Consider the following 25435-nt stretch of genomic DNA (forward strand, 5'->3'; position numbering starts at 1 on the left):
CCTTCTGTCTCTCTCTGTCGCCGCGACCACCGCTCTCCGGCCGTCATCGCATGGGAGTCTCTCCACTATCAGATCCGTTAACAGCAGTCGGCGTTGAGGCACCCACCCGCTCTAACGGCCAACGTCTCTCACATCCCCCGGGCTTGAACCGGTGCTCCGCCGTTTTCGACCTGTTCCGTCATCCGGCCGATGGACCGCACGGAAATCAGTGTCGTTGACAATCGGAAGCATTCTTTCTTGCACGACAGGTATTCGCCGTCGCGACGTCGGCAGGAGCTGTCCTACCAGGACCCGTCCAGGTGTTAACGATCAACAAGCTCCTCTTCAAGTGTCTGCGAACTTAGTGAAAAGACTATTACGGCTGTGCTGAGTACGCTGTTTTGGGATGGCTGCTGATAGTTTTCGGAAAGATGAACGATCTGCGAACAGATAATCTTCAAGAAGAAGTTTTCCTTCGTGACGAATCAACTGTTTGAAAACCTTAATAAATGATTTGTTATTTCTAAAGGCATCATTCTTTGAAAACGTGGAGGATTTTGCGAGCTCAACCGACGGCCTTGTCAAAAAAGAACTTGGCAAAAAATTCTTTTGAAAATTAAAGGTGTGCATTTATTGCTAAAGAAGGATCATAGCGTGACAGAAGAGAATGCGAATGTCTTGTGCAGTGACGAGAAAGTTGTAAGAAGGTGAAAACGGACTCGAGGTCCAGGATGATGGAAGTGCAGCAGCAACACTCGCCTGTAGGGGTGGGTCCATTAGACTTTTCGAGACGGGGAGTTGCCGAAGCATCAGCGTTTCGAGTTGTCAAGCCTAAACAGCCAGCTTCTTCACTTGTGCATCAGCAACCGTTGCCGCCGGAGACCAACAATAATGAGAATCTTCAGGAGAACCCGCAGATTCCTGTCGATACTGAAGGTAAGAGTGGTCAAATGATGTGTTCTTTTTGTTGACACTGAATTGTCAATGATTCTAGCAATATAGTGGAGTAGTAAATCATCAGTGTTCGCCATATTAGTTTTTAAATGTCTTTGCATTCTTGAGCGACGTTTCGTAGCATTTTTTATTACGAGAACAAAATAGATCAAGTATTTTAGCTTTTTATTATGATATCATCAGCTAAGCTTTCAACTTACTTTAATGATATTATAATATATTATAATAAACTATATAAGTAGGATACACATAAAAGTGATCTTAAATTTTACGATGCCAATAAGATAATAATAGTTAAGGATTCAACCAACAAAAATTTTTTAACATATCAATTTCTCACAATTTTTATAAAAAAAACTGTGCAACATACTTTTCGATTCTTTCCAGAAGTTCCGAATTAATATACCAATTTTGAATCAGTTACATTCGCGTGCTTATGAACGGTACATTATCGCAATTGAAAACCCAGCGCCATTAATTATTCCACCCGGAACATCCCCGCAAACCGATCAGAGCCAGCGGGAACGCAGATCCGCACTGATGACATGACTCTCCGCAGCGGAAACCCATATTCAAAATAACCAGCCGGAACGCATATCACGCTCAAGCCTTTGACATCCCCAGCTGTCTGCCGCTTACTGACGGTGCGCCGCTGACACTCACCCCCCGTGCCCATCTCTCGCCTGTCATCATCCTATCTATTACCTGCCCATTACCCCTGCAACGTGGCGTTTACGCGATAGCTTCTGTAGCTCGCGTCAACGCCTAAGCTCGCTCCACGCACACGCGTGCTCCAATTTGTGCGGCTCCGGAGCGAGTAGCACACGCACCACGAACACACGCGCGTGCAGGTGCGTAGAGGCTCTCGTCGTGCACAACGGTCCGTTCAACAGGTGAGAGGGGATGGCTGGCATTAGACGGCTGCCTATACTAATACCCCGCTACTAATCGCGGTAACAGCCTAAATGCAATAATATCGAGCTATAGGCGTCGAGCTAAGCGGTTTAAGCGATAATTGCTAGGTGATGGGCAGCTCGAGAGGGTTGATTGTTCTCCTTCCACCTGTACTTTCGTTGTAGTATTAAGCATAAAAGGGCTGTATGTGTCCTTTATAACAAACTATTAATTGCTGCTCACAATTGGGCACAGAATCAAAAGTATTCCTCGCAGCATCTGGGTTCTAGTTTTCTATTCTAACAACAAAGTAACTGGGAAAACTGAGAAAAGATTAACAATTCGGAAAAGATAAAAGACCATTCATAAAAGTAAATCTATGTAGTTTAAATCTTTATTAAATTTAACAGGCACAATTTTCTCTTCTTTTCTGCGTGTGTCTATATCGATTAGCAAATTCAATGGCTTTCAACGTATATTTTTATTTAATACATAAAAAGAAGGCATATTTTATCACATAAGTCAGCGTTACTTTTAACTCAAGATAATTTCCTCGATCCTAAAAAAGCTGATTCTCTAGATTTGCCGATCGGCGGCGGCTGTTTTCGTCGGTGGTTTCAACGGCAAATCACGTTGGCTGTATCGTTTTATAGATTTACGACAGGAAGATAGCGAAACCGACTACGCAGGATAAACGTCGCACGAGAAAACGGCCCGATATCGTCGATGCTCTTGCTGGCTGACAAACACGCGTTACCTGCATTGTGTATACACGAGTATCGATGTGTTACATCCGACCATCTTATCTCAGACACGCTCGGTGCGCGCGCGTTTACTATGTAGGAAAATATGATTTATTTCTGATAATCCTGCGAGAATGAGATAGCCTTTGCGGCATGGAGCGTCTAATCCCTCCACGCTATCTCAGATTATCCCAGTCGGTCCTATATTGCCCGGATTACGGATTTCTCTCATTTCTTTTTTCTTTTTGTCGATTCTCTATATAACTGGCTGATCGATACCTTGTTATCGATCAATTGATCTTTATGGCGATTACTAACAAAGATGATGAATTATATGTAATATATGATCAATCTATTATTTCATGAGTAATTTGTTATTATCCAGTATACAGAAATATTTTTCTTGTCTAACATTTATTGTTAAAACATTTTTTCTATCTTTGCATGACAAAATCATTTCCTACGTATTGTAATCAATATATATTTTTTTATATGAATTTTTAATCTAATATAAATTTAATTTCGATTAAAATAAATTGCAATTAAACACTTGATATTAACGTAATTAAAATAAATTAACGTAATTAATTAAATTAAAAACATTTATTATTATCAAGAACAGAAAAACAATTCCTGGCACATATTTATTTTACTGCGATATAACATTGCATTTTATATTCCGCTTCTAACTTTGTCTTCTTATTCGATAGTGAAATGAAACGTTGCATGACGCATACGGTACCAATATAGAAGACAGATCTGATTTAGTGCGATCGAGTTGAATGATTAGATAAACTCTGGATTACACTCAACGTCGTAAAGCTCGGATTTGATATATTATCGCGCCTATGTAAAAAACCAACATGGATTATGGCATGATCGCTTGTCAACTGCAAACCACAACTTCTCCCGACTATCACGATTAATTCCAACTATTACCATGGTTGCGGATTTCTCCATTTCACTGCTATGATATTGGAAATCGCTAACTTCGGCCTAGTGAACAATAAAATGAATACTTGTGCAATATTTTATCCATGGTAATAATTTCTCAAAGCCTTGATACATAAACTCGAATATAAGGCAATGCAACGCTTCAAAGCATCAATTTTATCAATCGTAATTGTTACGTTCATAATTACGTTATTATTAAATCATCGACAATTTGTAAAAAGATTGCTGCGAATGAATATTCGGGTTTATCATGAATCTCGTAATGTAATTGTGTGCCAATATTAATTAGAAATATCGCATAATTCTTGCATTCCGTAGTGTACTAAGCGAAAGACGGGGATTTCGCTCGTCTCATTAATCATCGGGGTGGCGAATTGGCGTGAAGTTGGAACTTTGATGCTCTACTAGAACGATCAAAGAAACGAACCGGGATGGATGGCGAATGTTCGGGGATAGGAATGCAGGTCTCGGGGAGAAAGAGAGCGAGTAATGGCCGGGCAAGGTTGATAAATAGAGGAGGGTTTCTCTTCCTTTCTAATAAAGACGCTCTTGTCGAGGGGTTGATCTTTCCTACGAACTAGGAATACTAAATTTGTCAGGGCTTGAGACGTTACTGCGATAGCGGTTCGCAGAGTAACGATGCATAAACGATCGAGAAAAATACGCGATCGTTTTGCCGTTTGCACCATTATCTTTTCATGTCGGATTTTGCGTATCATTGTCTTCCAACATTCTGGCAAGCACATAATAAATCTAAAGTGTAACGACGTTATATGCGTTCCTTCGATGCTGATATAATATTTAACAACTTATATACTCTAGTACAAAAAAGTAACAAAGTAAAAATTTTTTTATTCAACTCTCTTCAAGTAATCTAATAAAAGCACCTTTATTCGTACAGATTTATAACAGATTTAGAATATAAAAATATTGGTATCTTTTTAAAATGATAAATGCTATTGTTATATTATTCTTTACGTAATAAATTTAATATAGATCACATTTTCATTGTAACTACATTAATAATATTATATATTTCTTTTGCTTCAGGAGGATGTAATGTTCGTTTAGTGTTCCCGAGATTGTGGGCACCTTTCGGAAGTGCAACAGAAGTTACGAATCTTCCACCTTTACCGAAAAGTCACTCAGGTATGTGAGCAGTAGGATGTGTATTTAATTCAATTAGATTGCATTTATCTGCATTATTATAGCGCCTTTTGTTCAATGCCGCTTCTTATTTCTCCGTGGAAGGTGTAGGCGCGCGGGTGTAGCGTCGACCTTTCGCCCCGATGATGGCTTCCTCCTCAGCCCGGATGACGGCGGGTTTTTATTTACCGATCATTAAGAACGACCGGTCGTCGTCGACGATTGGGATAAATGGTAGCACGCGTCATACCGCGGACGGACATGGGCCTCTCTAACTCCTGTCGGCCCAATTGGAGCGGATTAGAGGCGCGGGCACAGGGATTCGGGCCGTCGGCCCCTTTGTGCTTGTACCTACCCTGAATTAGTAACATCTTGTCATGTTAAACGCTCGTGCATACTCTCTTCCTACTCTTCTCGTTCTTGCGCGCGCGAGCGCGCGCGTGCACGTGGCCATTCATCTGCTTCGTTCATTCTTGGACGTGATAAGATCGGCTACGATATTTTTATTGTCGTGCTTCCATCGCCGCTCCGCCAAGATTTTCGTCGCGTAAATATAACGCTCGTTGAGCAACGTCGCATTATTGTTTGTGTCATTATTGTTTGGATTATCACTGTTATCTTCATCACGAAAAATGCAGGATATTATTAAGAGGAAACTGTAGCTGTCGTCTTAAAATAAACAAGAACTCTCTTTGTGATGTCATTATTAAAAAATCACGTTGATGAAATGGAAATGTTGCTCTGATCTGATCTATCAATTTCCTTCCATCCGAATCTCTTCGGATGAAAATCTTTTCTTGAAATATTTTTCTAAGAATTTTCTTGAAGTAAGTTCATAAGTATGCTCTGATATGATCCGCCGTTGTGACAGGATTAGCTTTAAATAGCCACTGACGGGTGGATAAAAAATCTGTTTGTGAAAACCCACATGTCCTGTCATCCGGCTCTATTGACGCCGCCTATACGGCAAAGGTCGCGTGTGTTCCTTTCCATGAACCGGCAGCACGGAAGGGGTTTGAAGTGCAGTAACAGTTTTAATAGCGGCAGATCGCTACGCAGTAAACGACTGACGGACGACAGAAGATTAAAGTTAGCCATTAACTCGATCTAATTGTTCCCCCGACTTGGCCTTCTTTTATTAATCTACGTCCACAACCGTCTTCGGCATCCTTGTCACCCCTTGTCACGAGTCGACTTGCCAATTCACTGTTTATAAGAAATGCTTTTGCGATGAAATTGAATCATTTCAACCGTATTTATCTATCAAAATTGCATATTGATCAAATTAGCACATCAAAATTTTACTTTCTATTTTTCTACATATTTCCTATATATGAAAAATATTGATTTATTTGAAATATTGATTTTATTTATTTGAAATATTGATTTTTTCAGTTTATTTTTAATACGCAAAATTGTTTTGAATTGAAGATATTATAATTTGTGATTAATTCAATTTCACTTCCAATGATGTTCTATTTAAACTGCTATAATAATTATAAATAAAATTTTGCTTTAACTTACGCTACGATGACATAATTATGTACTATTAGCTGATCGACAAGTTAACGTGTTCTCACTCTGGATCGTTCACTGTTGTTCATGTGGCAGCTACACTCTGAAAACTTTGTCTGCCTTGTCCCATAAGCGGCTCCGAGCACTTTGCGCAAACATGGCGGGCTACGATGTCGCATCGGCGAGACCGCAGCAAAAACGATTCCAAAGTCAAGAAGTTTCATTCACTGTATCGGGCTGGAAGCCGCTACAGACCACGTGAGGTGCATCTCAATGCAGTTTCAGATGCATGTGTGCGTAAGCACGCATGACGTGCGGATCTCCGTCAAACCCGGACCAAAGTTAACGCATCTGCCGGACGGTTGCCGTCGTGGTTTTTCTCGTCGGTTTGTATCACCGGTTTTTAGCGCATTCCAGTCGACCCAGACGCAGCATTTGCGTAAGCAGTTCTTCCTATCTTGCAGCGAGTCACATCTGTCCGAACTTCCTCCTTGTTTTTGTTGATTCTCATCTTGATGACTCTCCATCTTCCAAAGATTTCGCATAGAACAGTCGATTATTACGATGATGAAGAGAGAATGATTTTTGCGATTGTCAGCAACCAACAACAATAAATCGAATAAATTTCCGGTGCAATTAATTTAAAATTAGTTACATGTTGACAATGTTATATTGTAAAATAGTATTCATGTAATGTAAGAATATCCTAATAGAAAACAACAATTTGTTATTGGTACATTTCTTTGAAAAACATATTTATGCTTTTAGAGAATATGTTACATTATCAGTATTAAATTAAGTCCCAAAAATCAATAAACAGCAGATGTTATCGTTTCTGTACACGAATATAAATTTATAAGTTTATTATTTAAGTTTAGAATAACACAAACTTCTGAATATGCATTATAATATAAATGAGAAAGGAAAAAAAATCAGATATAATGTTGGTAATTTCATTAGTTCTTGCTTACGTCTCTTTTGTGCTTTCAACCGGTACAATAAAGCACCTATCTGTCACCTCGGACAGATCCCTGCAGGCGCGAGGCGCCGGTTTCTCATTACATTAGGCTACTCTGACTCGAGTCGTATTTTGATTCGATTGCAAAGCCACCAGGAGACACGATAATAATCGACCCCAACAACGAGGCTCGCGAAGAGCTTTAAATGCAATTAACCGACACCGGTGCATCATACAAGCCGGCACGTGACCGCGTGTCGCGCGCACGGATTATAAATATAATATGCCGGGTATACGGGAGAGACGCAATAAGTGGTCCGATGCTAAAATTGCCGGATACCAAGAGGGGTCGTAAAACGCAGGAACCGAAGTTCGCCCTTCCTTCCCGCATGGCGAGGCGCGATGCACGCGTGCTCGATTTTCGATTCACTCAAGGCCGTAAATCACAACTTATTGTTAGTTAGAGGTAGTCGAGATGAATCGTAATTATTAGAAATGCCACAAATAATTTCTAAACATTCCTAACATATACTGATTTTTCTGTGGATCTCCATGTACTTTCATTTCTCGGAATTTGAGGCAAAAAGTTTGCAAAAGCAATTTTTATTTCTTTCTTTATAGTTCCTTTTTCCCTCTTTATTTGTATCTTAATGTTACGTATTTTGTTCGTGTGATTTAATTTCAATGCAAATTAGGAATTAAGCTGACTACGTCATTATTCAGTCATTTACAATGAAGACGGCGATTTATTTTGAGACATTTAAGATATATAGATGCTTATTCAAGATACATGATACTTAGTCAAAGTAATTCAAATCATATCAACGATAAATGAATCAATATATTCTGTATTGTGCTAATCGTATCTTGAAATCGAATCTACATTACTCCCAAATTTCTCGTCAAATCTATGTCATGGTGATAACGCTGGAAACAAAGTACATACATTCTGCGCGCTTAATCTAACAAATACATCAAAATTCATGATTGAATCATGTTTCATTTGAACAAGTCAACAGATAAAATGACGCGACAGACAAATCAAAGCTGCGTCGGAAATCATCGATTTGATAATCAGAAAGCGCAGTAAATTCCGATTGACACGCGATACCGAAATTGCGATGTGATGCAATTTACAATTGTCACTGTGAAAATATTAATTTAATATTCTAATAATGTCAACAGCTTTATCTCCTCATAAATTGAATAATCGTAGAACGTTAGAACTATAATTACATGACGTGCTATCTAGTAGATAATCGCATTAATAATTAACAATATAAATAGAAATAATAAAAATTTACTTTTTTCAATTATTCTGCCACTTACGTTACGCAAAAATGTATAATTAAATATGTATAATAAAATAAGTCTTCATTCTAACGAGTCATAACGTTTTTCTTTATTGTCATTGCTTTATTAAGTGTAACTTCGCGTTATGACGCTTAAGGGTTAATCACGACATACGATAGTTGAAAAATTCTGACAGTGTGCGAGGAAGATTTCATTAAGGGCACTGCTTCACGAAACGCCGCAGAAATACATTTCGCTCTCGGCACCTCACTATTCGGTTCTCTCCTCGCGATGCCTCGTTAGCGCAACATGAGACCCTGTCATGACCTCTCATGCTCTGCTCCCATCCCTTAAACACCCTTGCGCCAGCACGCTAAGAAAAAAGGCCCAGTACGTGACTCAAATCTCATTTCGACCGGGTCCTTCCGCCAGAAGATACTGTATTTACCCGTAGCTTTCCTTTTTCGGATTCCTCGTCCCACACACGTATATATCTCATACGTGACGTAACCGCCGTCCGTCCAGTCATTGGCCATCTTGGTCTCGTGACTAAATTCTGTGTATGTACTCTGGTTTATTGATTACGAAATGTTTACCTATATATTCAAAAATACAATATCTATGAAAGGAACAAATAGAGAGAAAGAGAGAAAGAAAGAAGTTATCACTGAATCTTTTTTATGGATTTGTGAATCTAATATAATTTTTTAATTTGTAATAAAACTTCTTTATCAATTAATTGATAGTACTAAAATGAAGTTAGATTACTTTGATAAAATATAAATAATTATTGAGAATTATTAAATAATATCTTGTACAGAACGGTTGTCCTTCGGAGTGGGTCGCCTGGTGGGCTCGCCGGCGACAAGAAGTCCCTCGCCATCGCAGTCTCCCTGCCCGGAGTCTCCTCCGCCCGAGCGGCGGGATGCCGAGATGGACCTCGACGTCGGCGAGGAGGAAGTCGACGTGGATGTCGAGGAAGTCGGCGACGAGGATGACCACGAGGGCACTTCGAGTCCGCCGCGATCGTCGTCAACGCCTTCGCCGTCACCCGTCAGTATCGCGACGTCACCTGTGTTACATCCGCCGAAAAAATCTGGTGACAGTTTTAGCGTGTCGGCTCTCCTCAGGCCAGATCCACCTTCCACTTACCTGAATGCGTCCCCGCATCGAGAAACCGCTTCCATCGGCGCACATCCGCCTCCACCCGGCTCGTCCATCCTGTATCCGCCGTTGCATCTTCAGAGCGGACTCCTACCACCTCATCCGCATCATCCTCTCTCGTACCTGCATCCTCAACTGCTGCCGCATCATCTTCTACCGCCGCACTTGCATCCATTGCTACGCGGCGTTCATCCGGGTCACCCGGGGCTGCATTCGGCCCACACGGCGCACGGGCTGCACCATCCCCATCCGCTCGGCGACGTCTACAGCTGCGTCAAGTGCGACAAGATGTTCAGCACGCCGCATGGGCTCGAGGTACGTATGTGTTCTTGACGTACGCTTTTTTCTCAGACTCAGGATCCTGCCGACGGTACCCGACAATTTATTTTGATTCATTTCTGATTTATTGTCGACACGGTGAGACATTCAGCGTGGATTCTGACAGCTCTATCGCCTCCAGCTGATAATAATTATTTTTTACACAATCATCATCATTTTTCTTTTGCAATTTATTTTTGTATTCTTGTATTTAGAAGACGTGCGTAAGAAATATCTGTAACATATAATTTTTTACGTTTCCACATATACGCATTATTAGAAAAAATTTTACTCATACTTAAAAAACATGATAAGTGGCATAAATAGTTTTCTCAGATGTTTGTCCGTATTGCGATAATTTATTCTGAATTATTACAATATGTCGGCACGTGCAATTTGTATCGTTTTCTGTATACACGTGTATTTTATAATATTTTTTAGAATAGGATTAAAGATGAATTCGTATACAGGTGCATGCGAGGCGGTCCCACAACGGTAAACGACCATTCGCCTGCGAACTGTGCAACAAAACCTTCGGCCATGAAATCAGTCTCACGCAACATAGGGCGGTGCACTCCGCAGAGAAGGTATTCGAGTGCAAGCAATGCGGCAAAGCCTTCAAGAGATCTAGCACGCTCAGCACTCACCTTCTAATCCACTCGGACACGAGACCGTATCCGTGCCAGTTCTGCGGCAAACGATTCCACCAGAAAAGCGACATGAAGAAGCACACCTACATACACACCGGTAAGTTATTTACGAATCTTGCTTTGATAATGAGAATTGGAAAGATTTATTTCTTTCGTCTAATGACATCTCGTGCGATTTACTAATCAAGAAAATTTGACCAGTAAACTTAAAAGTAATATTAATGCCTGCTATGTATAAATCATTAGTTGCTATTGATGGAGAGCGTGTTTAATGAAAGCGGAAAGCATTACTGTTGACTTTAATTCTGCAATGAATCCGATATTGTTATGGATTTCCAATAAAAATTCCAATGAAAAACTACTAGTAGCTAAAATGCAATTATCGCGTATGGAAAACGACTCACGGAACACCCAAAAATAATCACGAACTGTAGTTTTATTGCTACTAATTCTACATTGCCCTATCTAATCGGACAGAAATGTTAAAATTATTCGTATTGGATCCTCGGACATGCGATTATCTCGACTATGGTCAGCTCACCAAACTTTTGGACGCTATGCGAAAATTGCGTTCGTGATTCTCCGATATCGTCATTGGGGAACCTAAAGGATCAATTAGTCTAGCAAGTTCGTGCGATAAATAATGCAGCTAACCGTCTGGACCAAGTCATTGCGAGAGGATCTAGTTGAATACAGCACATGTGGCCAGTGCATTTCAGGGATGCCGAGTCCCACATTGCGAGTTTCACTCGGTAATAATCGTAATGTCTTTCGGGGTGCTTCCCTATCTCCCTTCTCTCTTGCAGTTAGCCTCCTCGTTCTTTGCTCCCACGATTTGGGATGGTAGCTTCCCCAATCTTGAAATGGAACTTTATTGTGACGCAACGCGGAGTCTGTGCGGGACATATACGAGTGAGTCGTGTTTACGATACGATTTTGCTTCCTGAAATGGATATCTTAACTACCGATTTTGCCTGAAATGAGAAGTGTCTTTTCCATCAGAATTAGATTCGATAATGAGAGTTTACGTGCCAGTGTGTGAAATGTCGAATAAAATATTTTAGGCTTTTATGATGATTTCTACTTGAGAACTTCGTCAGAAATAAGGAATAATCTTTATTCATATTTAATGCACTGTTGATGTTCTTGTAAAAAAATTTCATCTACTCCTTTTTGCATTTTTAATCTATGAACGATGGACATAATTCTCGTATCCTCCTTCATGTATTTTCATATCTGTGCTATGCGTGTTTATCTTTGACAGCACGCATCAATGTTGGACGCGAAGTCCTACGCGTGATAGGTCGGGGTAAGAAAGCCGGGGGATTCGCCAGGGGATGGTAGCAGCAGGACACTTGACACTTCGGTGTCTCCAGGCTGATGGAGCGGAGACCTGAAGGAGTAGGTTTCTCAAGGGTGGAGAGAGCAACGAATGAGAGAAGGCGCGCTTGCTGGAGGGTTTCAGTAGAGGTTCTGGGTTTTGTATCGTCTCCATGGCAACCCCTCCCGATGTCTTATCAAATTATCACCTTGTCCTCCCCCACGCCACTCCATCCCGCCGTCACTCCGAGGCCCTCCGCCCCCACGACGCTCATTCTACGGTCGCCGAAACGACCGAACGAAAGGACTCAACGAAACAGGATACAAAGCGATGGTCACTTCCGCAGACTTTTCTAACAACCTGCGGATCCCGCCTACGAATCCTCATGCTGCACGCAGTTGTATCCTATACGCACCGTTACATCCTCCGCGCCAAGGGTCGCCATGAAACATTTAATTCATTATTCAGGAAAATGAAAAATTCAAGGGTACCCTGAGAGTTTCGACCAATGACAGTTCACGGTTTGCTTGCGGCAATTGCGCCGTGAAACAGGGACGAGTCCGAGTCCTTTTTTCCATAGGACTCTTCCGTTCCCGGGGGACAGCTTTTTCTTTGGTGATAAAGGATAGATACTCCAGTAGTTTTTTAACAATGAAAACATCTTTTGATACGTTCTACTTTATCTGGAAATTTCGAATAAAATTTTTATAATGTTCTTCTGAAATATAATAAAAATCTTTAAAAACACTTTAATTACATTTAAATTACATAGAAATCGCTTAAGTGATATATTTAATTAATTTCCTGCAGTTTATTATTTTGTCATAGAAATTATTAAAGAAAAAACTAAAAATCTAAACTGAAAATCCCGTTTTGTAACCTCTCTGACGGATTACACACCTCTTGGTAGCTTGTGCGTTTACTAGATCGATTCGACGGACTGTTTTTACCCTCAACGCAATCTCTCTTTTTTTTATCATACGCACGAACAAATCTCGTTGCTCCCACGACCTCGAATGACGCGCCGGCTGCGTGCGTACGTGCGTCGAGGTAGCGCCGAGGGTGTTCTGGGACTCCGCTGCTAATGATAATCAGTCCTCTCTCTTTTTCTGACCCCCCCTTCGGCCGGCTGCCTACGTACCCCACATACCGCGCACGGGCCATGTGCAATAAGGGTGCGGCACCGTCGGATTCCCCGGGGAACGGCGTGGCGTAACGTAAAATCATTATTAGGTAGGTAGGTAGGTGGTTGCTGGTGCACACGAGGGATGGAAAGAGAAACGGGTGGTTCAGACGAGAGGGGGTCGAAGCGCCGCCGCTCACGGGGGTTGGGAATAAGAGCTCTGCAAATATTGTTCGTGCGCGAGTCGGCAACCCGGAATAGACTACGAGGGGTCGTGTTACTTCGCGTTACCTTCGCAGTTAGGCGAACGTTTTCGGGGGAGGGTGGCGAGGTGGGACGCGTCAGGGGGTACGACGAGTCAAGTGCACGGTCGTTGCAAGGGGTTGACGAGCGGAGTGGCAGACTGGCAAGTGGTCACGAGCCTCTCCGATGAGAAAACACCGGCAGAATGTCTTTGGAAGGGCCGCTAGAATATTTTCAGAGCTTCGTGGGGTGGATAGCGGGCGATGAGTTTTGATAGCATCAGCCCCGTGCGATGCTGCCTGGTCTGATGAATGCAGTGCTGCAGCAGTTATATCAATATACAATATTACATAGAAATAGTCGAATTCCATATTTTTCTGGTAACATTGTATATTTTTTTTCCTAAAATAATTTTTAATTAATTATTTCTTAATAAAAATAATAATTGCATATGAGAGTATTTTCTAAAACTCATCATTTTTTATCTTTCGAATGGAAAACTAAAACATTCTTACGTATCTCTATATCAATAGTTACAATAATTATAAAAGAACATTATCGGTCAAAATCATCGTCCTGCTGTCACCGGCATGATCAATTCGCAATGTGTACGCGGTCTTATCCACACAAGCGTGATCGTGCCCTTTATGTTTTCACAATAAACACAACCTGTTCGCCGGTGGTACAAAGTAAAGTCGATGGATCGAGGCAAAGAGAAAAGGGGCGGAACAGTGCATTCTGTATACTCTTCGATCTTTTCGTTGAATGTTTCTATTTCACCCGAATATTTGGCAATATTTGAGACGTATGTCGCGCGACTAGGCGATTTTTCTGACGATGAAATCATCATTGGTTGTTCTCATGCAATCACACGCGACCTCTTTTGTATCAGACAAAATATATGGAAAATATTATTTATCTAATTATTGTACTATCCACAGAAAAATTGATTTTAGGTATATTATTCTGCGAGCAATAATAATATAAATGGGACACACGTAGCGCTTAAAATTTGATCAAGCAATAAATAAAGTTTCTGCAATGAATCAAACAGTTACGTGGAGTAAAATATGTATATCTAATACGCATCAAATAATATCCATACGCGTTATCGCGGTGGAAATTCAAGTCTCGTGAAGTACTTGGTAATGCGATATCCATTAAAACAGTCGCAATGACTGGCACGATTAATTGGAATCGTCGAGGTCATCCACTACTTTACTGTGCCACGACGTTGATTACACGCGTAAACACAACTGCATCAAAGCCTCGGCGCCTATCTTTTGTACATTATGCATTTACTACTGGTTGTAATCTTTGGCTGACGGCCGAACTTCCTCCGCGAAGTTAAATCGACATGCGAGTAAAGCATCTTACGTTCCTATTCTATTGCCATTATGAGCCCCGTAACGTTATCACATCTGTTTTCTGCGATACGTTAATTCAGTTTAGCTTCTCGTTCCAGGAGCAGTCAAGTAAGCCGTCTCGATATATATTTAATTAATACACAGAATCTCATATACATACAACATCAAAAAACGGTCAGTATGGTGATTATTTATGCAGAACCATTTCGCGAAAGAAAAACACTCGGGAAATATTGCTAACGCATTAAAATAGCCACGTAATTTTCAACAAACACACACATACCAGCGCCGTTCATAACACGATTAATAATTACCCCAGGCCGCAGAGGCACGGGCGCACGACCACCCTCGCCCCTCTCGAATTATGAATTCAGTTGCGGCTGCGACGTACGCGGATACCTGGTCGAACGCGTTTCCCTCGAGCTCGCCTCGAGGGTGCGGTTATCGTATACTCGCAGAGATACAACCTGTACGGACACCTTTGCGGCTGTGTTCATAGTGCGCCTGTGGACTCCATCCCCGACTACGACGTTCCACTCTTTCTCTTTCTCTGCCTCTCTCTTCCTCCTTTTCGCACAGACGGGCTATTAGAGGTTTCCGGCTGACTTAGCGCCCCAAGCATCGGGGGCGCCGCAACATCCCTCTAAGCTGTTTAAACTTCGCGACATGGTCGGAGGACCGTCTACCCCCTTCCTTCCTGGCCCCCTTGTGCAAGAGGCCTCAGCCCGGCCCTTCTCATCCCTCTTTCGACTTTACGGCTCGTTAGCGACGACGACGCAGCGCCGTGTCCCAGCATATCGGATCACATGTGGTAAAAAGCGTGTTTACACGGCACGTAGAACCGGCACGTAGAAATTACCGTAGTTGTATTAATCGCATGATTGTATCGTTGTTTGCTATTCTTAAAGGATGTCTTCCGCATAGGGGTATGGGTTAATTGGACGCTATTATTTCGGGCTAGTGTTTCAGCCCTTATCTCTGGGTGTGGTCATCTTTTTCGACTCGGAGGAGCAGTTCGTTGGATAAAAAAGTTTTATGAAACTTAGAATAATTATACAAATTACGGAAATAAAGAATATATTAAGAAAATAAGTAAGTAAATATATTCTGCCGCTCTTAATAAATTTAGTACACTTTCTTTCTCATTTACGATTACAAACTATAATATAATTCGACTTTCAAATTAATATTACCGCTAGTATTCACTTTTAATCACAGTGTGAGTCGTTATATCTGACTTGGCGTTCTTAAGATTTATCTCGATGACGAGATCCTCGTCATCAGGGACGATAAAAGCGTACTCTTTAGACGAGGTGCTGACGCCGGCTAACAGCGCTATATTTAATGTCGCACCGGTGAGAGAGCGGGTGTGGGCGCGGCGCGCAAGCAACCGATACCGCATTAAACATGCAAATTCGCCGGTATAACGTTCCACGGGACCGTGGCGTCATCCATATAGCGCTCGTCGAGTGGCGCGGCGCGCGATGTTCATAGTGGAACGGCATGATTAAATTTCCAGGGATATCGACATGCCGGGAGCACGTCAACCCCCTCCGGTCGCTCTCGCCAGCCTGCCTGTTGTTCGTCGCTTTCGTGCCCCACTCCGGACCCCTCCCCTTTACCATCCGGTATATATCTCGCCACTCGCCGACCCCCGTTCCCTCCGCCCTGTCCCTAACCCGCTCAAAACCATCGCCACCCCCTTTTTCACTCCTCGGCCTATCCGCGTAACCACCCACGCGAACAACCAGACCGGGTGTGGGTGGTTGAAATTAACTGCACCCGGAGCGCGCAGCAGCATCAGCGTGTCCATGCAACCCCAACTCGCCCTGGCTCGTCATTGACACTTGAAGCCGTGCGCGTACGTACCAGGATGGGTTTGATACGTCGTACGCTACCGAGGGTGGAAAGGGACGAATGTGATGTTCACCGTCGATCAGGGGCTCGGTCGTTAGTTATTGTTATTTATTGTGAGGACAGTTGTTGCGAGATGGTTGTGCCGGTCGACGCAATCGATGCAATCAATTTGTTTTAGCGTTATCCCGAATGTATCAGCGGCATCATATTTTAGAGTTACGCGAGTTTGGCCGCATCGCTGGCACCAAGGTATCATTTGTGGTCTCGTGATGTACAATAGATATCATACAAGATACAATAGATAGATGGTTAGAGTCGGATTAAAATTATATATTTTATTTTATTTTATTATCTTAGAGTAGTTTATATTGTTGGATGCAATATATTTTTGGGGTTTAATTTTTTAATCTTTGCAATAAATCTTAAATATTGTTGCACCAACTAATACTTCCTCCACGTCGTTATCGTTTTGTGATAGGTGAAATAATGGGTCATTTATTAATAACCACATAGGCAGAGAGAGAACACAAGGGATAAAGACGATGCCGTTTCGAAATACAATTGGCAATTAAGCCGTGCGCACATGAACAATGCGGTAAAAGGAGTCTTAGCGCGGATGGCATAGATCGGATTTGTCACGATTCCTAATGTTGATCGACGCGCTAATAATTTAATAGCCATACATCCGCCATGATCGTCTGGGAGAGGATTATTATCACGGATCCCTGTGGTATACTGAAAGCACTAAGGAGCTAACGGACTTAGTCCTTGTATCATGTTTCCTTCTTCCTTTCCTTGATTCCTGTCCCCCATTTGCGCCTGCCAAAATTATTGTTACGAAATGCCACTCTTACTGATTTATAATTAAATTATGCAATAATGAAAGAGATGTTAGAAGGCCGTTATTTGTGACTTATAAATATCAATTTATAACCTTCAATTTTCACTTAATTTGTGGAGCATTTTAAATGTTGTGAAATAAATTAATATTATTATATTTTTATATATGTATAATTACGAATTAGATTTAAAATATTATATTATTGTACAAATCTAATTTTAATTTGACAAATATAAGTTACAAAATTGCGCTTGATAGACGGTTCAAATGCAAAATCAAATCAATTTGAAGGTGCAGATATCTCTGTAATAGCAAGCGGACTCATTGATTCGACATACCTGCAATATTTATTATTTCACGGACGTATGCGGATAGCGATAGTCGTTTTTTCGCCCTCGAAGGGGTGTCCGAGGGCTAAAACGCCACAGTCGTACACGTGTAGACGGCGTACGTGTTTTACATTCGCTACGTACGTAGATGTTGCCCCGGGGGGCGGCAACAACGACAGCGCAGTTCAGAGAATTTGCGAGTTGCATTCCAAAATGTCGCATATACCAATGATATTCTATGTGAAAGTTTATGGTTTTCTCTGTGGGTGTTGTTATAGCAGATGCGTTTTTTTAAGATAACATTTCGGTAATTGCAATTCAAATCATAATGTTGTACTTTTTATTGTTTACGAAAAAAGTACCAATTATTATTATACTTTTCTGAATTTTTTAAAGTTTTTAATATCCAAAATAATCAAATCATGAACATTAAATTCAATATATTACATCGTTAAAAATTTATTTGTTATGGAAATAAGTGCACATTGAGGTTAGTTGCAATCGGCATTTTTCTTCTTTTTCTTTTTTTTTTTAATCGATCGTTTCACCTATCTTTGCTCTGAGAGATTCCCATGTTTCGTCGGGACGGGGCGTGAAATCATGGCTGACGTGGGCGTAAACTGGTAAACACAAACGTGACTCAGTGCGAAATTGGAGGCCAGTAACGGTCACTTGTAAATCGCTATATCCGTATATATTGAACAAGGGAGTATTGGTGTTCACGTTTTTTATTTTGTAGTTCGTACGACGACAAAACATCCGCAACGCACGCTCGTATTGAGAATTTGCCGAAAATAGATTTTTTCTAGTTCCGTTTTCCAATAGATATCATTGGTACGTACAGTTTTACGTGCCTATACAAATACGGCTTTTATTTGATCCAAACAATAGATTGACAAAATACTATACTTCATCTCTTTGACAAAAAGATTAATAATCTTAAGATTACAAAATTCTTTCGTAATACATCTTATAAAATTGTAAGATAAATATGCACTATAATAAAAGTTTTTATTATTCTAAATAACATAAAATTATGTTATGTTAAAATTTAAAAATTATGTTACTTGAGTTTTCACAGATATCTTCACATCATTTTAATTTGAACAAGAAAACATTAAAAATTTTCTAAATTGCATATGAATTTTATAAAAATAAAAGTATTCTTTAAAAAGGCTCTCTATTACTCTTGCATAACGTGAAATCAAACTGCATGTGTTTTAAGAAAATAATAATTTCTGTCGTTTCTCCAATCATAAACTTCTAATATTTTTTATTCGTCAATACATTGCTGAGGCGTCCACTGTGCTGCAGAAGTAACGGTCTGATTGATATCCTCGGGTAATCCTTGCGCGAGCTTTGAAGATACGGAAGAAAATCCATGCTGTCCTCGATATGAAATATGAGATGTGGCGCTCTTCTTCGATTCCACTCTCCTCTCGTCTCTCGCGAGGATTTCAGTTATAGGGCAGGGACGCCCCAAGAGGCTCGGAACGTGGTCGATGAAGATGAGAAGAAATCAATGCTTCGGCCAACGTCCGGTTCACCTTCTCCATATCAGAATTTCTTCCTATCGTTCTCTTTTTAGCTGTCTCCTTCTTTCTCCTCCTTCTTTGCACTCCCGCTCAAACCGTTTGCCTTTTCTAAGTTCCAAAACGAATAAATAGACCGAGTACTGAAATCAATATTTTGAACGGTCGAGATCTATTTTTATCGCTAATCTCGATACTAAATACAACATCTCGAAGTAGTGCATTGTGATATTTTATCTCATAAATTTTCTGAAATGTTTAAAAAAAGATAATCATTGTATCGCTTTGATTAACAAGTATAATAATTATATCTCAATTTAAATTTAAATTCAGGCTGAAATTTATAGTAAATCTTGGAATTGATGTTCTCCGATGACTAATGATAGCATATACGTCTTCGTGGCAGTTGATCAAAATGCTATCTCGGTCTCCCGCTTTCGAAAATAAGTTCTCTTGCGAGAGGGACGTGCGAAGAAAACGGTCGAACTTACGGCACTCGCGAAGGGCGAGTGCGCGAGCGACAGGGTGGGAGAATTAGCAGAGACGAGGCATCTTCGCGCGTGTAAGATTTCCGGGAGTTTAATATAGTTTTAGGGGCGTCGGCCGACATCTCCGAGGGATGTAATGGCGTCTTAAACCTCAGGGGCTCTCAGCCTCGAATCTCCCTGCCCGAGCCTGCCTGCTCGGCAACCCCTCCGCGGTTAAAAATTCGCGAGCGTCGAATCTCAACTGGCGCCGCCGGTTAAATCTTTGATCTCGCCACTCCTCGAAGACGCATGCATACGTGCAAGAGCATGTAGGCTGCGGCAGAGAATGCACCTGTGTACATTTAGATCGGGACTCCGGTGGTTGCCTTTCGCATAAGGGATAAGGACAGATAGGGCGTGCTCCGACGGTACTTGATTTTTACGAGCGCGTAAATTCCGAGAGACGCTCAGCTTTTTTCTTTCCATCAGCCTCCCGCTTTTCTTTGAAAATTCCTCTGTTCAGTGAATCTGCTACTAGAATTCACGATTCTCTCGCTGATCGAATCACTGGAGATTTGATGCGCGCATTCCCAAAGTTGAAGCTTGTCCCAATTCGAAAAACTATAATTATTTTTGGTAAATATTAATCAAGATTTATATTTGAAAATGTTGATAATAATATGTGCAATTGTTTCATATAATTTTCAATTCTAAACTATATCATTTAATTGTCATTTTTTATTTATGTAACAAATTTATTTTGTTAAATCTTTTGATTGGCTACCAATCGTCAAAAGATTAAATCGATCTTTTTACTTTTATTAATTTACATTAAGCGCATAGAATCACATAGATTCTACTTACGCTAATAATTTTTTATTTTCTTTTTTCTTTATTTCTCTTTTTGAAAATCCTTTCGTTCATGTTCACTATCAGTATTTTACATTAATACTAGTAGCATTATCGATCAACAATCAGTGTCTTAATTACATTCTTGAAACTGCATTGTCTTGTTTGTTTTCTTGAAATATTCCATGAATTAGGTGAACAAGTGAAATAATCTATGCAAGATTATATTTGCATTGAAGAGAGATTGTCCTTTCATCAGTCGATTAATAATCATAATATTACATAATTGCAAAGAATTTAATCTTGTAAATAACGAGCCATTTCAGTAACGCATCACTTCTAACAAATGTATTAACGCGGTTATTTTGGCACAGACAATTCTACCAAAGAGATAAACCTGACAGATCCAAGAGAGTTCCGACGGCTCTTGATTTTTACGAGCGCGTAAATTTCCGACGGCTCCTTTTCTTTTCTGCGCTGTCTTTCTCTTCTTTACTTCGTTTCCGAGAAACGAGAATCCCAGTAGACTCAGCGTTCCATTTCTACACATTATTCTCCCCTTCTCCTTTTTTTCCTCCGTTCCCTTAATCCTTCGTTTTCTCAAGAAAATGATATTTTAAAGTGCCACCCTCTCTCGCGTACGAGCGCGGAACTTAATATCGTCTCAACCGCTAAAAAATACCGCAATTCGCGCTAGCTACATCAACGACATAAAGAAATAAGAATACTATTTCCGAAGAGCGAAAAATATAAGATTGAGTGCAACACTATACACTATGAAACAAAGACAAATATCTACTACTGCTGTAATAATGATTGCAACACACTTACAGTAAATATAATATTTTAGGACTATGCTACAAATACACAGGATACTTTAAACTTCCAGAAATTTAACGATAAATTCCTTGAGTAATCTGAAATCGAGCGATTTTTTGTAAATAAAGAGATTGGAGGAAAGTGCTTTTAAAATGTTCAACTTGTTTTATCCTGTTAAGAGAGTATGTAGCAACTGAATTCCGAGGGTTCATTTACTAGTCAGTCAAGTGTGAAAGGTTTATACCGAAAGCGAAGGACTTTGGATTTTCGGCTGGCCGTCTGCCTGGCAGAAGCGATATTCCGTAACCATGGCAAAGTCGTTGCGATATAGACGCGAAACGGGCAACCTCGGTGCGAGCGCTCGGACGGTTCTTGATTTTACGAGCTCATAAATTTCAAACGGCCGCCCTGTGCTTCCACCCCCGTCCTGGCTTCCACCGCTTAACTCCGCGAAAATTCTATCCGTTCCAGCGTTTCGTCCCACCCCCGGATCCACGGAGAACTCCATGGAATTTCATCGAGCGGCAGACTCGTCGAATTCCTACGGTACACCCTCCGCCCCTCACAAAAGCGCGTCCTTAACTCTGAATCCGCGTGAATCTTGATCCGAAGCGCAACTATGCGGCTGATGTCTGCATAAAATGACTGCATAATGTGTCGATATGTATTCTTATCACACAGTGATAAAACGGTAAAAACGTTTCTGTTAATTTTGATTAAAAATTATTTAAAAAATTGTGTTATGCATTTGTGTTATATATTTAATAAACATATAAAGAAAATACACATATATGTATGTATAAAATTATCTTTTATAATTATTCTTTTATATCTAACTTTTAAAATAATTAGACTAAAAAGTTACTTATATTTAAAAAATAATAAATATGATTAAAATATCAGAAAAATGTTAATGAAACCTCATTTTATGGGATTTTCCAGAGATGTCGAAGAGAATTATACAAAACATTTTGAAATAATAATTTATTTCTTACGTTAATAACGAATTAACTAGTATGCGTGTTCTGAATTGAGCTCTTCGATGAGATCGACGATCGCGTTAACTCAGATTTCGGGAAACGTACCACCAAAATGCGGATCAGCACGTTTGGTCCGGAGAAATCCCCAAGAAGAGGCAGCCGATATTTTTTCCTGGATAGGAAATCAAGATCGCGGCCGGATATAATCGCGAGGGCGATCGACGGCCTCGTCGTATCGGCAGGGCGAGATTGAAGGCTCGGCTAACGAGTTGTTTATGGATCCACCCTCCGCCCGTCACCCTGCCGATACCGAGAGGGCAAGCGTGTATGTACGTGTGTACCAGTTGCTCGGCTAGACGTATGGACGTACGGGGGAGTCCATTAACGAGCCCTCCGTTGCCCACCAGCGGCGTAGTTCGCATCGTCGTCGTGCCGCTACCACCCCTCGACGGGCAACCTCTTTCTCGCTCACCCTCAGTCAGCAGCAGCCGGGTTATCCCGCCGGTAGTCATGGTAACACGTGGGTTGGAGCCGCCCCCGGCCACCAATCAGAGCTCGCGGCCAGGATGAGAGAAACGAGCGGCGACCCTTCCAACCGGGGTTCTCTCCTCGCTCCTGAGACAACGAACCTCTAGTGCGGCGCACATAGTCACCCCTTTCCACTATTCGGTCTCCTCTTGGTCTATCTCTCTCTGCCTTTTCTCGCCGCCGGGGTGGCTGAGATTCTCGCTTGGGAGGAAATCTTAACCGGGCGTGCCCCGCATCACTGATGCCACCTACACCCGTCTTGCGAGGTGGCTAGCCTTCTCCCCCATCCCTCTCTGCCTCTTCTACGACCACCCGTTTTGCCCGAGGAGAGTCTTGACCGAGCAAGATAGAGCCCGCGGCACTGGGAATCGGTACTTCGGGATTAACGTGCATGCTTACTGGAATGTGGCAGGCGGGCGTAAGAGGAAAGCTGGATTGCGCTACCGGAGTTTTCCGATTCCTCTTTCAAACTTATTGTGCTTGCGTGATGGAATATCTTTATAACTTATTCAGATTCACAAAATACTTTATAGTCAGAGGTTGTGATTATAAATTTGAATAAGCTCACGAAATATCAAATATCACAAAAAAGAATATTATTGCAATAAAAATGTTATAAACAAAGAACAGTAGTTTTATAGTTGAAGTTTCTTAATGGTTGAAGAATTGTGATTTCTGATGTGTTTTTCTTACATATTATAATATAGGATGATCAGATGAGTAGATAACAAATAACAGAGAAATGTTTATACACATTTATTTATCCTGGAGTCTGATTATGCATAATAGAAAAGCGATATAAATACAAGAGAAATCTTCTAACCATAATAAATTTCTTAATTAACTAATTTTTCGACAATTCACATTAATTCCTACCAAATAATTATCGTGTCACAATTCAGTTTCAAATATAATCGATTATCAATTTCAAATTTTCTCTAAATAGTTTCCATCTTTCTTCTGTCGCAGGCGAGAAACCTCACAAGTGTCAAGTATGCGGCAAAGCGTTCTCGCAGAGCAGCAACCTGATCACACATTCGAGAAAGCACACAGGTTTCAAGCCATTCGCATGCGATCTGTGCGGTCGAGCTTTCCAGCGGAAGGTTGACCTGAGGAGGCACCGCGAGACCCAGCACGCCGATCTCAACACGTCGCATCGACCACCGATTGGTTCAATTCCCGGACAGAATTCCCTTCCTAGTGGAAATCCACCGATGATGCAGTGAGACAGCGGTGAGGTAGCGATTGACAATCCGTCGCTGGACCAGTGCGGAACAGCGATTGGAGATGATCGCAATTGATAGCTTGTTCCCGCGAATCAGGCAGACTGACCGAGTTAAAGACATAACTGTGAGAATTAAAATCATAAATAATCGTCACGATCGTCGATGATGGCGGAAATGCGATGACAGCGACATAAATTAATTTATAATTTGAACAAAACCATGAGTGAAGCAATTACGGATTTCATCTTGGAGAATTACTGGCTGGAGAATATCAACTTTTGCATTTTGCGTTATTTTCCATATTTCAAATTAAATGTTAATTGTCATTAATTTTTCATTTATAATACATCAGTAAAAAGAATTACAACATATGTAATTTATAAAAGGAATATTTTGTATCATTAAGAAATATCACATTAATGATTATTAAAAAGCAAAGTTGATATTTGAAGTGTTTATACACCGAATAAGTAACAGAACTGCAAAATTTTATATTAATTCAAGTGGTATGACAAACGCAAAATTAGCCGGAACAGTGCAATTTGAGAGTGAATTGTGGAGACAATGTGAACTAACTGAAAGGGAGAATTCTACCATTTTTATTGTGCGTGCGTGAGATCTTTATTGATCTCTTAACATTTCTATCAGTAGTTATATAAGTTGATATTTATTCGACTGTTTTTTTAAGATGGTTAATTTAATACAAATATTCCACAAGAGTTTAAGAATTCTTGACTTGCATTATACCGTTGCACGATAAATGGAGCATAAATATATTGATAATTTATTGCAACTGGACATTTAAAGAATGTTGCATCTATGTTGTTCCTAAGCAATGAAGTGTGTTGGAGAATTTGACTGTTTTAGCATTTTCTTTTCGGACAAAATAACTTTTTGTTACTATGAGGAAAAGATAATTTATGAGTTACAAAAATGCGTAAATTTAAGACGAAGGAACTATTGACTGTTTTTATTACAAGTGATGGTTAGCACTATTTTAATCAGCCTCTATCTACTGCTGATCAATTACTGTAACTTTTCTCTTTATGTAGATATTCTTACGACACGCAATGCGATCTTCAAGCTAATTGAACATTATTCTCACAACTTGCCAATTATGTTAATCTAACACATTTACTACATGAAGACATTATTTTAATCAAACATCCATTTAGCCGATATTTCATTGTTGATTGGAAAAATCGATAACACGTAAGAGCTACATTTTTATGCGAAAATATGAACATTGTTCGACTAGCATCGAAGAACGTATAATGTGTGGAAGTACGGCGAGAGAACGTACTGTATTCTGCATATCTCCCGCATCTGTCATTGAAGAAAGGGTGTTAAACCCTAATCCCTAAAGTTGCAACTGTGACCAAAAA

At 40.6% G+C, this 25435-nt stretch overlaps 1 protein-coding gene across 1 annotated transcript; it reads left to right on the forward strand.

Annotated features, from left to right (window-relative positions):
- The first annotated feature begins 66 nt into the window (after positions 1 to 66).
- LOC105279272 (fez family zinc finger protein 2) lies at positions 67 to 25435 on the forward strand. Its single transcript, XM_011338933.3, has 5 exons — positions 67 to 915; positions 4575 to 4673; positions 9257 to 9915; positions 10389 to 10665; positions 23794 to 25435. The coding sequence occupies exons 1-5, from the start codon at positions 711 to 713 to the stop codon at positions 24048 to 24050; spliced, it is 1497 nt and encodes a 498-aa protein (XP_011337235.1). The 5' UTR covers positions 67 to 710; the 3' UTR covers positions 24051 to 25435.

Source organism: Ooceraea biroi, chromosome 7 (genome assembly GCF_003672135.1).
Source record: "Ooceraea biroi isolate clonal line C1 chromosome 7, Obir_v5.4, whole genome shotgun sequence".
Lineage (NCBI taxonomy): Eukaryota > Metazoa > Arthropoda > Insecta > Hymenoptera > Formicidae > Ooceraea > Ooceraea biroi.

Coding starts and splice junctions, on each gene's coding strand:
- LOC105279272 (XM_011338933.3), top strand. CDS start 711: ATGATGGAAGTGCAGCAGCAACACTCGCCTGTAGGGGTGGGTCCATTA. Junction 916..4,574: donor GATTCCTGTCGATACTGAAG/GTAAGAGTGGTC, acceptor CTTTTGCTTCAG/GAGGATGTAATGTTCGTTTA. Junction 9,916..10,388: donor GCACGCCGCATGGGCTCGAG/GTACGTATGTGT, acceptor ATTCGTATACAG/GTGCATGCGAGGCGGTCCCA.